Here is a 13,415-nt window from a genome sequence, read left to right on the forward strand (position 1 = left end):
AAATGGGCGTGGGCAGTGCATGTAGCGAAAGGTCAAGATGACTGCTGGTCACTGATAAGAGAAACATACGCAGAAAGTTAAAAAGGGCCGATGAGATTAAGACGTTTTTGGCAATAACTCGGCGGCAGCAAGAACAGGACCGGGTTAGTTAAAAAAAAGAACATTTGAGAGGCCATTGTCCTGCAGTGGGCGTAGACAGGCTGATGATAATCATGCTCCTGATACGTTTGTGCGATATTGTAAATTATTGTGCGTGCGCATATTTGTTGCTGTCAAATACACTTAAATAGGGACAACGGGCTCGTCAAGCTAAACATCTGTAGAATTGACCGCTAGTCTTTTCGTTATTATTTAGTGTAGCGGTTACGGTGCTCGGCTGCTGACCCGAAGGTTGCGGGTTGGATCCCGGCTGCGACGGTCGCATTTTGATGGAGGCGAAATGCTAGATAGAGGCCCGTGTGCTCCGCGATGCCAGGCACGTTAAAAAACCCCAGGTGGTTTAAATTTTCGGAGCGCTCCACTACGGCGTCTCTCATAATCATATCGTGCTTTTGGGACGTAAAACCCCAGATATTATTATTATTATTATTATTATTATTATTATTATTATTATTATTATTATTATTATTATTATTATTTAAGGTATATGGCTGTTTAGCAAAGGTTATGGTGCGTTAAGGTACACCCAGCGAAGTTTGCAGATCTTTATGGTGACACCTTTCGAGATGAGTACCCATTGATCACCGAGTGCCAGGTCAGCGTACTCTTTTACACATAACAAAAACTGGAGAGTTCCCAGCTGGCATTGGAATCGAACCCGGTACCTTTCGCATTTGAAGCGGATGCATGCTCCTTCATTTCACCAAAACAGCGGTCGCCGGCGATAATCCAAAATTTAGCGTGAATTTACTCATGCATTCAGACGAAAAAGACGCAACCTGATATTTGTTGCACACGTCGATGAACTGGTTGTAAGTGAGAGCGGGCGATACGATGACGCACGTGGATCCGACGCAGACTGCCAGCATAGTGAACAGGAAGCCGCACGTGTGTGTGATTGGGTTCCACGCCAGCAGCACGTCCGTCTCGTCCGACGCTATGGTGCTCCTGCGTGCGATGCGAGGTTTGGACTCTTGTTTTCGATAGCGTGATGTAATGACGGCCGCGCCACACACCTTCTAATCAAAGAATGTCTTAAAATTTGGTGAGTACTTGGGCTTATATACCGAGTCAGCGTGTCGCTTCTGCTCTACTTCTGCCGCATTCATCAGTACGTCCGTATGGTAAAGACAACTCTTAAGATGGCGGCAATGCGTGTTTGTGGGCAACTGAAAGATGCAGTTAGCTAGCTTTTAGCCGTTCAACATCACGTGACAAGAGAGCTGTTTCCTTTTTTTGTTGCTTTGTTTGCTGTGATTTACAGGTTTTCTCAGATGTCACGACACAATCCTTTATTTTTTTTCTACAAGGTTGCATGATTAGCAGTACTGCCGAAACTATGGGAACATCTTTACCTTCACCTAGCTTCTGTACACAGGGGCCCCGCTATCAGGCGCTACAGTGGTAAAGAAAATATAGCTTTGGTGAATTTCATTGATGGAATACTGTGACATCGGGCGAGGTATTTAAGTGAGTGGGGCGGGGACGTGGTTGAATACAAGCGTTTTTATTACATTGCTATAAAACGTGACAGTTAACTCTACGCGCCGGTAGCGAACATACCGAGTAAAGCAGCTCCAACCTACATACTCATGACTATAGCCAACAGCAACCGCGACTACACCCAAACACTAGCGTACAACAGACCCCTTTAGGATATGTATCCGCGAGACACACAAAAAAGAATGCACAGACACGTACAGCTTGAAAATCGAGAGGACAGTATTGGGCATCCCTACTGAAATGTTCCGTATGCCGCACCAATAATTCCACATGTTTCCTTACGGAATTCCTATATTAAAAAAAATGTTTTCCACATATTTGCCGTATATTTCCCTACGAATCTTACGGAAACATATGGAATTATTCTAGCGGCATACGGAACATTTCAGTCGGAATGATATGCAGATTGCGGTACACCAGCACGTACAGTGCGTTTTACAGAGCATACACTTCGACAAATATGCAAGTGCGAATTATACACCTAAGCACATATACAAACAGTATTGTGATGCATTAACTCTTTGAATAAATATACAAAAGTTAGTATGAACATGAATAAGCTTATGTTAACTGCCCTTTGCCCAGTAGTTCATTTCGTGAATCTCTGAATGAAAATTCTTTAGTATCAAGAAGCTTTCCAGTGCTAATTGCACTTAAAAACGGTGGTGGCAAGAGGTATAGGATTTATTTTCAATAACTGAAATAAAATTTTGTACTTCCGGGTCTTCAGGTTTGCGCGTATTAGTACTATTTTGTTTGAATTCTTTGTGTTCTTACAGTGGTTCTAGCGCGTCGTCATCATAAACTAGACAAAGTTTGTATTTCCGGCACGAAGTGTAAGTGTGCACGGCACGAACTTGAATAATACTGGGTTTTAGAAAAGGTAATTGGAGTGAAATAGGCATGGAACTTTGCATATTACACAAGCTAGTGGCGTTTCAACAGCGCGATCTCGTAATGATTTCCTTGGTGCCTCCTCAAATGAGCAATCAGTAATTTATGACAGATAAAAAGAAATTACCCCATTTCCCGCTAAAGGGGACCATGAGGCGATGCGAAGCCGGAGCACTTGCACGATCGCGTTCCGTTGGCGTTCTTTGGACATGCTACCGACCTCGCGTCGTGAAACGCGAAGAGGAACGCTACGCGCGTCTTGTCTTCCCTCTAGCCTGGCCGTTAATTCTCACAGGGCGAGCGGGGAACGCGGTCGGCAGGCGTGCGAGAGGGGGGCAGTGTAGGAGAGGAGAGAGAGGGGGAGGGGACGCGCATGCGCTGGTGCTCATCGCGGCGTTGCGCAGGAGAGAGTTTCGGCATGTCTAGCCCGCGTTTCAGAGGAAGAGGGGAAAGGAGGAGGGGAGAGAGGAAGTGGAGAGGGGGAGGAGAGATGGGAAGTGGAGAGGGGGAGGGCAGCGTGAGTGGAGAGGGTATGCGCATGCGCAGTAAGGGTGGTCACGCCGCACAGCACCACCACCACCACCACCGGATTGAATTCCGCCATAAGATACTTCGCATCTAAAATATCGTTCAGAAGTTTCAGCGCAATGGTAGGAAATATTGCACGAAATACCAACAGATCCGGAGAGGTTAGTGCTGAGTTGGTTGACGTGGTCACCCCATGCCCTGTCTTTGAATGAATTTCTGTTTCTTAAAGGGGTACTAACAACAATTTTCGAAGCGGAGTTTACTCAGTCATACAAATATCCTGTATACAGAGACCACTCTGAGCAACTTTGAAGCTGAGTAAATGCTGATGCGATATTTTTATTTTTTATGTTTTGTATTTATTATTTTGATATTGAAATCAATTTTCGCGTGACGCACCGTCTGACATGGACACTAGCGTTACGTCAGGCTACTTCGCGCGCCAGTATGACTAGCTGTGATAGCGTCAGATACTAAAACATACAATATGGCCGCTTGCACGTCACCAAAAACACTCAAAATGGCCGCTTGTGCGTCACCAACAGATCCACTCAGTGGAGCGGCCGTGGAAGCGTTACCATATCGTATGCGCGCACGCGACGAGAAGCTCATACCGTGTCGTGACGTCAGGGTACAGCAGAAACTGAAAGCAACTTTAAAAACATGCTGTAATAATTTTGTCAGGGTGCACACACACACTTACCAGTATATTTTCTAGGCTCTTGAGGACTTGTTCTTTCATCTGACGCGAAAAACGACAACTGAAAATTTTCCTATTAGTAGCCCTTCAAAGCTATCGCTGAGGCAGCTTCTTTCACCCCGTAGAAGTAGGGCATTTGTTTTACTTTTATAATAAAAATCTCAGTTTTGGTTATGGGGTATAAGCTATCGAAATAATTTCAAGTAGTAAAATAATAATAATTAATGTACTTATTATTAAGTAATCATCACTTATTGAATTCGTTAACTAAATAACATAGTAAGGTGGCAAATTGGGCTAGTTGGAACGTACTCGCCATGTTCATAAGATAGAGGGATAAGACTTTTTTGTTTGGTTTTTGTGGTTTTTTGTTTTGTTTTGAATTTTTGTTGTTTTTTTGTGTGCTTATATATGACACGTTTCTTCCATTAAAATTTCAGTTGTTAGACAGCGCTTGTGTCGTGCACTTGTGTTTTCGTGTTCCTATTTTGCGCTGAACATGGCGAGTAATTACCATAGATTGAAAAAAATGTGAGCACATATTTTTTTCATTCTTTTCGCTACCATGATCATGCGCATCACAATTTGTAAAAACCAGTGCTGACACAGAATTTGGATCTGAAAGTAAAGTATTGTGGTCGGGTAGCACTTGCAGACCATTGTCGGGAGCAGCAGTAAAGAAAGCGCGCTAATTTTGTATCGCGTATTTGTCCTGGTTGTTCTATAGAAACCGCAACTTGACATTGGTAACGAAATGCCGACTAGCGAACATGCATATGTCAAAGTGGCGATTACAATTTCTCATTCAACCTAGGTGTGCGGTTGCAGCTATACACGCAAGTAGGGCCGCTTACTTGTTCTGCACCATGTTAGCGACGTAGGAATAGTGGGTGATCTCGACGCCCTTGACGTGTCCGCCGGTGCCCGAGCTGAACGCGATGGCGGCCAGCGTGTTGCGGGGATCGAGCACGGCCACCTCGCGAAAGTCCTTGTCCTCCAAGTGCTCGAAGCCGAGGATGGAGATGAAGCCGGCTGCCTCACCCAGCACGAAGCGGTTCTGAAACGTGGAAGAATTTCATCGTACAGGTGAAAGAAAGGCTCTGCGACAGGTCATTCGGTAAAAGCACCGAGATTACTAAAAAGGGTGTTTGCGAAAGACCACCTGTGGAAAAAGCGACCGTATTAACACACACACACACACACACACACACACACACACACACACACACACACACACACACACACACACACACACACACACACACACACACACACACACACACACACACACACACACACCACACACACACACACACGCACACACACACACACACGCACACACACACACACACACACACACACACACACACACACACACACACACACACACACACACACACACACACACACACACACACACACACACACACACACACACACACACACACACACACACACACACACACACACACACACACACACACACACACACACACACACACACACACACACACACACACACACACACACACACACACACACACACACACACACACACACACACACCGTTCTGCTAAACTTCAGGGCGCCAATTCGGTACGGGACATAGAACACAAACACACATGATAAGCGCTTGTCCTGCGTGTGTTTGTGTTCTTCTATTTCTCGTAGCGAATTTGAGATCTGAAGTTTAGCATTACGAACCAACTAGCCCAGGAACAAATTCTCTTAACACACACCATTGGGGCGTCCTTACACAAAAGAAAGAGAGAAAAAGTATGCAGTTGCACTCAACGTATAAGCTGAACGAAGTGCGGGAATCGCCTGCCCTTCAGCTACGCTCGCGTTCACGGGCAAGCAAGCGCTGGCGTACCAAACGTGCAGCCTGCTCGTCATCCATGGCGGGAAAGGAAACCTTCATTTGTGATGCAGTGGTGCCTGCTCCCCTCCTCCTCGCCCTGACTTTCCTTCCTTTGCTATACTGTACTATAGGCGGCTATGCTATGCTCTACCCTCCCCCTCCTGACATCACTCCTCGCCACCCTCACTTTCCTCCCCCCCCCCTTGCTATACTATACTATACACGGCTATGCTAGGCTTTGCCTTCTCCTCCTCCTCACCCTCACATCTCTCCTTCTCACCCTCAGCTCCCTTTCCCACCCCCTTTAGAGGCGAAACACCTTAAGACCTCACAATGTCCGTCCGTCCGCCGCAGTCTACAGTCGAAGCGCAGGCGCAAGACAGCTGTGCACAAACCGTCTTCAGAGCGAGCATAGCGCGCAAACGGTTTAAAAATAAACCGTACTCGGTGCGGCGCCGCTTGAAAGCTGCTCGTAAACAAGCCCATAGATTAACAGGTGACAACATGAGCAAAACCGTCAACAGAGCGCGCGTAGCGCGCACATGGTCCCAAAATAGACCGTTCTCGGGCGCGGCGCCGTGCGACCGCGTTCTTGCCAACTTCAGGCTAGATCCGATCGAAGAACCATGGGCTCTAGATTTCACGGACCACAAAGCAGGAATAATGAAGGCAAAACGGAATCCACAGCTGAACACGACACACGAGTTATTACCAATAAAACACATTGTATGTAACTGTACACACGCGTTGTCATTCATTTACATGCGCGAGTGGGCAATTTCACGGGAGATTCACGGTTACCGAACGAGTGCTTCGCCCACTCATTATCATTCACTTCGTGGATATGCGTGGAATTTTTATGCTGTACTATACACGGCTGTACTTTGTTCGATGTAACTGCGCGGTAGAGAACACGGACAAGTAGACGGGGACAAGCGTAGACTATTAGCTGAAAGTTTATTTATCCCATACCACATATATATGACTGAAACAGGAAAAAGGAAAGTTGGCTGTTAACAAACAATGGAACACAATATTTGTACACCCGATGCACGAGGCAGAAGATTAGATTCACTGGCCATGCGCGCCACTTGGCAGGAACTGTTGCCCTTTATCTAGAAAAGCAATCGACGGTTTGATGACGCAGTTGTCAGGTTCTCGCGCCATTTTCTCGGCTTCAGTGATCATACGGGTACGATCGTCTTTGTGTTTATGCATTACAACTGTGATTTAGAACTGCGCATGGCAATGAGCGCAGGCGCAAGACAGCTGTGCACAAACCGTCTTCAGAGCGAGCATAGCGCGCCTGGCTCAGCATGCCAGCCGTTGTGGTTGCCATGGGCAGGTCGAGTTATTACACATGGCTAAACATGGCCGTGCTATGCATGGTTTTGCCTGCGTAACGTCATAAATGGCTATGCTACCCTGTCCCCTCCTCCTCACCCCCCTTTCCTGCATCCTTACTATACCATACTATACATGGTTTTGCAAACATGACGCCATACGTGGTCATGCTATGCCTTACCCTCTCCCTTCCTCCTTTCCCTCCTCCTCACTTTATTAGCAGTTTTCCTCACCGTCACTTTCCTTTCCTTGCCATACTACTTTACACATGGCTATGCCATAGATGGCTACGCTATACATGATTTTGCGTGCGTGACGCCAAGTGACGACATGAGATGACAGCATACGACAGCATACGACATCCGGGGCCCCTAAAGTGCTCCGCACTTAAAACGTTTGAATAATGTCTGTGGCAGAAAGCCATATGCGCTGTATTATTGATGAGCCACATTTCCCAAAGATAACGTCATCATGAAAAAACGAGTTGTAATCGGCTGCTCAACAAAATTTCACACGTTAACGCAGTTAATTCTCTGGAGGGAACAGGAATATTCAAAATGTATAACGGGAAATATTGGCATATTGTTAATTTTTACGTTTCAATTGATAAAAAGTTATTTTTTCTGAAGAAATAATTAAAACACCAGGGCCCATATTCACAAAAAAGCTTATGCTAAACATTTTCGTAAGAGTATATTTCAGACAGTTACGATACGGGACATATCATTAGCGAAGCCGGCTGACCACTGGGAAAACGCACTCACGAAAGAGAACTTTTGTAAATTCGGCCCCAGTTCATTTTTACGGTTAGTTTCAATCTCTGCGTCTCGGAACGGTCGGAATTGGGTCCGCGTGCGGGTTCCTTGAAATTTCAGAAGGTAGAATTCGTGAGTTGGAAACTGATAAGAATCGGGCTTACTAAAATTGTGCCATCATTTCGCGCTTTTTTCAGGAGCTGCTGTGGCCGTCAAAGGTAGCTCTGAATAGAGGAACGCAAGTTAAGACACACGGAGGAAACTGATGGGATGAGCGCAAGTGCCAGCGCGAAGCTAAATTGTGCCCATAATTTTTATAGCTATGTTTTATCAACTATAGGCCACGAAGAAGTACTTGAAGAATATCATTTTTAAATAAAGAATTGCTCACGGGAAAGTGCACCGTTTCAGGGTGGCGCTTACGTTTGTCGTGGTAAATAATACAGCAGCAATGTCACAGATGTGGTTGAGGGCACGGCATTCTTTATTGTATCGTACTATTCGCGCAGCAGCGGATTGTTTTATTTCCCAAATACGGAGGACCGAGCATGGTTGACGCACTGATGAAACTTTGTACGCTATAACGCAAAGCTACTTCAATTTTATGTATTCCAGATTTGCCATTAGCGCAGGCTTATTGACAAGCGAACAAGGAGCTAATAACTAGTGGCTTCAAGCTAACAGCTTGCTCCTTTCGTGTGATCTATAGCTTCAGCGCAAACTTTGCGGTGAAAGCACCGGACGTACAAAACTCCCCCTCAAGAGATAATCGCGCGGGCACGGTCGACCACGCCCTGTATGCCAAAGTGCAAGGCGGAGGCGCACATCCCAACTCCGGCGAAACACAAGAGAGTTTTAGAATTGGGGATCCAAGAAATTTGCGAGCCGCCAGATAAGGAACTAGTGAGGAATGAGGAATACGGTATAGCTATACGTCATTTCATGCCAGTTCATGCTAGAGAGCTTTTTAAAATAGTTTGCAGCGCAAGCACGTCAGTGCTGAAGGAAAGGCGACGCAGTGAAGAACGCAAGGCAAAGAGGGGCGCACACAAATCGCCGTTCTTCTTCAATGCATTTCTAGAGAGTTTGGTCAACAGAATATAACACGCCAGCCCCCTGTGGAGAGATCCCCAAGGAAAAGCGCACGAGCGCAGGTGACAGCGTCAGAAAATATGGCCAGCTCAGATAGAAAAGTAGACCACTACAGCTGCCGCAAGACCGACGCTCTAAACAATTTATTTACATGCATGCTGCCAGCACCTGGCTAGCAGCATTTACTCGCATGGTCTCAACACGGGATAATGTTAGCTAAAATTGGTGAAATAATGGCTAATATTTTGGATAATGTAACCTAAACGGCGCGTAACGTAGGCGAGCGAAGAATTATCCTTTAAAGGGGGGGGGGGACAAATTTCGCCGCAGCAACCCCCCCCCCCCCATCCCAGCCCCTTCCTTTGATCGAGTCCGAAAGAAAACGAGCTCTGCATCGGATGCAACGATGAAAGATGAAAATGACGCAATGTCGTGCTTCTCACAAAGGCCTGCCATTGGCCCCCGGCTTTCCGCGGGGAAGGTGGGAAGTAAACATATCTTTCAATGCAACAGCGAGAATTCTTGGTCACCATTATTGTCAAAAGCATGCGTAGCCGTAACACCGCGCATTAAAAAATTACGCGAAAGGCCTGACTGAGTGAAGGCATGGGGCAAACTTGGCGTCCCATTTAGACGATCTGGAAGGTCATCGCTGTGTCGCCACATTGAGTAGCTAAAGGTGTCAGCGTAAGTGGTTCTCGGCAGTGCTTCAACTAACGACGCCGCTAATGAAGGTACCGCTACTGCAGAAAGCAGTGCCCTCGGGAATCAGGTGAGGTACGGGCTCGACGGCTGTCGCCTTCCGCAAGTTGAAATGCTTCACTTCAACGGGAGCCCATCGCAGTGGCAGCCTTTCTGGGACATGCTTAAGCACGGTGTTAATGAAAACCCCGAGTCTGACCAATATCAAGCGCTTTCACTGTATGAAGAACCTTCTGACTGGACAGGCTGGAATGTCCATCGACGGAATTCAAGCTACGGAGGGGTCATACGAAGATGCCGTCACCCTATTAAGTGATCGATTAGGAAACAAGGTCATCGAATAGAATTACTTGGCGAATCTACGAACGCTCAAGGCACTTAATATCTTCCATCGATGTAGCATCTTCGCGCAGCTTATTCGACACCATCCACATCAACATAAGTGACCTAAAGGCGCTCCGATGCCCGGAGCTTCCTATCTGTCTTGCTAGAAGAACCAGAACAGACACTCACCTCGTCGCTCAGGCTGATCTGGTCGCACACTTTGCCCATCTTCTCAGCGTTGGGAGTGTCAGTGACTACGTGCGTCGCATCAGCGTCGGTCATCCGCACCACCAGCTCACCTGCGAAGTTTGTACGGTTTTCAGAAGATGCGACTGCGCAGCTGTCAAGAGACGTACATAAATCGCATTGGCAAAGCAATAATATTCGGGATTTTACATGCCATAACCACGATACGATTATGAAGCGCGCCGTAAGGCTGCGGAAATTTTGACCATCTGGTCGAAATTTCCGCAGCCTTACGGCGCTTTAACGTGCACTGACATCGCGCGGTACACGGGCCTCTATATCATTTCGCCTCCATCGCGCGTCGGTAAATCACTGCAGGGAAGAGCAATAGGGAAGAGTGAATGCGTGGAAGAGTTTGTTTCGTGCCAAGCCCAGTTTTGAAAACTCAGGCATAAAGACTTACCCGCATGGCTTTGCTGAGGACGTACAAGAAGTACCTATCGACGACATTATTGAACGGCAGCGCAACCAAGCACGCACTCTTGATCAGGTCCCGCTTATAGTGCTAAATATAGCCAGGAAACCGGACATATTTCATCTGGTTTCCTGGATATAGCTAGCATTTAATAAGGACGTGATTAATAGTGTAGACAAAGAAGAAACAATATGACTACAAATATACAGCGCTGACTCACAACTTAAGTTTTTTTGTTGGAGAAACAGCATAATATAAGTCAAAAACACGCAGAAGTACCAATAAAGAAGCACAACAAGATCCCTATGAGACCAAACTCGCATTTAAATATCTAACAAAATTCCAACTAAAAATCATGCAGCGTCACCAACGGTTTATTGATAGACGCACCAGAGTGTTTCCTGATGTTGTACGACACGCTTAACTCGCCAACAATCTTGTTTTTATGACTTCAAAATGACGACCACATTAAATTTAACTACACACCCACACCCATTAGGATGCTGAGCCAAATGTGCATACCCCCTGGTGCTCATTGTGTGTGTGTGCCTGTGCCGTTCAGTCATGAAGCACAACCAACTAGCCCAAGTTTCAGCCTTGTTACTACTGACGGCACAGCAAGCGTGGCATAAATTTGACGAAACGAGAATGCTTGCTGCACAACGCACGAATACCTTCAGCGCTTGTTCAGCGGTCTCTTGCTATCGGCGTTGCTACTATATGAACAGGCAAGATGGATCGGCGCCAGTATGAAAAAAATCAAGCTTTTTTCAGCAATGGGCAAAATTACTTAACGCAAAAAAAAGAATATCTGCTCAATGAAGTGGCTGATGCTCTGAAGGTTATGTACCAGGTGCTGTTATACAAAACATCGTGTCTCATGATCTGAATGCAGTTTAAGGGCGTATAATCACGGAACATACTTAAGTTAAAACAAAATATAAAACAAAAGTACCACTCCACGTGTCATCCTTTGACGTCCGCTCTTCTCTGTTGGCTGTGAACGTCACGAGCAGTATTCCTTGAATTGATTGTTCTCTTCTCCCGCGTCGTTAATATTGAGCGTTACGCAAGGACTAGATCCCGTAAAAAAGCATTGTTTGAAAGACGTCTACGACTAACAACTGCGAAATTTGTATTATCGGCGATCTTTTACATCAATTTGATGTCATCATTACGTCACTGTGACAGCACATAACGTGACATGAAATGATGACGTCATGATGCGACATTGTCGCTTGGTGAAAGGTGGGCTGATCTCGAAGGCAGCGCGAAATCACATGAGGTGCGGAAAGATTTCAAGGGGGGGGGGTTGTTGCCGGGCGTCTGGCTTTTTCTGATGGATGCCCATTTGGGCGAGCTAGTGATCAGTCATTTTGTTAAAAAAAACATGGCTGATCCCTCCGTCATAGGAATAGGTATAACAAAATAGTGAAACGTGTCTTCACAGAACTACAGCTTATTGTGTAGTGACATATGAGAGCTTGTACAATGTCTATTGGTGCTTGGCAGCTATAGCACCCTTCGACATAAATGCACCCACGTTGACGCCTAGTGGCCCATCTCCATCGCGACGACTAACTCCCACGACCATGATTTAATCGTTGGGGTAGCTTAAGTTGTTGACATATACCTGGACACAGCGTATCGGGAATGCCGCGCAAACATGACATCAACAAGCACATAATAAACGCTGGTACCCGATATTCACTTCTTCAAAGCGTCGTCAATTAAGGAGAGAAACGGCATGGTGTTCGCTCCTGAGTAATAGGGTACCTACGCCTGTGCTCTAGCATTGCGCTTCAGCAACAAGGCAGGCAGAGGTTCGTAGCTTGAGCCGCGAACGCGTGCAGGCGTTCCACGCCCCGGTGGCCTCCGTCTCGCTCCACGAAGGCAGGACATTCACTCGTCGACATCGTTGCTTTTCTGCAGCGCTTACTGCAGCAGTTTTATCAGTCGGTGTTATGGCACTGGTAACAGTCGGAGGCGGAGAAACACCGTTGGTACATGTGGAAGCTGCGCTACTCCGGCAACGAGCCGTCACACGCTAACACGAAGCGCAAGGCAAAGAATGTAACTGCGTGTAAGGCTACTCCCCGATGCTGGCGCAGCCAGTGTTTTTCGCTGGTATCGAGACACTTTAACCATGGCCTTCAAGACTGCGCGCCGGCGCGCAATCTCCGAGGCCATGCTTTAACTGCGTCGTCGCCGAATCATTCTCTATCGGCGCTAGTAATTGTCATGCCGCAATACTTTCCTTCACTGCTCACAGACGGCAGTACCGCCCCGCCCCACCAACAGAAAGCACCGTGTGAGAGAGAATGTGCGAGATATAAGGCGCGTTTGTGGAGTGTCGCGCACCTGCCACGGTGGCTTAGTCGGTAGCGCGTCGGGCACCTATCGTCGCTGACCGAGAGGTCGTAGGTTCCATTCCGTTCCATTCTTTCTCACCCGTTAGTGTCCATTTACCAACGTCATATCCGTGACGGAAATACGCCACTGAATTGTTGGACCCGGGCATAAAACACTTTCGTGTCAAAACAACGCGGAATATGAAACGAGGACAAAACGAACAGGAAAAACACAGGACAAGCGCTGAATATGAATTCAAAGTTTATTGAGAAAATTAAGTGACATATATACATGTAAATTGCTTTTAACTACTTGTGCGCATTCGTGATCACATATCCGGACCTCTCACATACTCAGATACAACAGTTACAAGAGCATGTTGTTACATATTATGAGTTATCGAGATACATGCAAGCTCTCATGAAGACATACGGAAGCTTGGCTGACGCATTCTTCTCCCAACTTATTAATGCTCTACGCTTCCATAATGTCTCGGTGGAACTGACTCTTATTTTTATAAAAAATGCTTGTCTTACCTTG

At 46.5% G+C, this 13,415-nt stretch overlaps 1 protein-coding gene across 1 annotated transcript in view; it reads right to left on the reverse strand.

Moving 5' to 3' along the window:
* LOC119397162 (uncharacterized) overlaps positions 1 to 13,415 on the reverse strand; it is an 84,771-nt gene that overhangs the window by 30,692 nt on the left and 40,664 nt on the right. Inside the window, exons 4-6 of the mRNA XM_049416469.1 lie at positions 10,052 to 10,161; positions 4,639 to 4,841; positions 864 to 1,107 (exon numbers count right to left, since the gene is read on the reverse strand). Of these exons, the coding sequence (XP_049272426.1) occupies positions 864 to 1,107; positions 4,639 to 4,841; positions 10,052 to 10,161 (557 nt within the window). The remainder of the gene's footprint in view (positions 1 to 863; positions 1,108 to 4,638; positions 4,842 to 10,051; positions 10,162 to 13,415) is intronic.

Source organism: Rhipicephalus sanguineus, chromosome 6, assembly GCF_013339695.2.
Source record: "Rhipicephalus sanguineus isolate Rsan-2018 chromosome 6, BIME_Rsan_1.4, whole genome shotgun sequence".
NCBI lineage: Eukaryota > Metazoa > Arthropoda > Arachnida > Ixodida > Ixodidae > Rhipicephalus > Rhipicephalus sanguineus.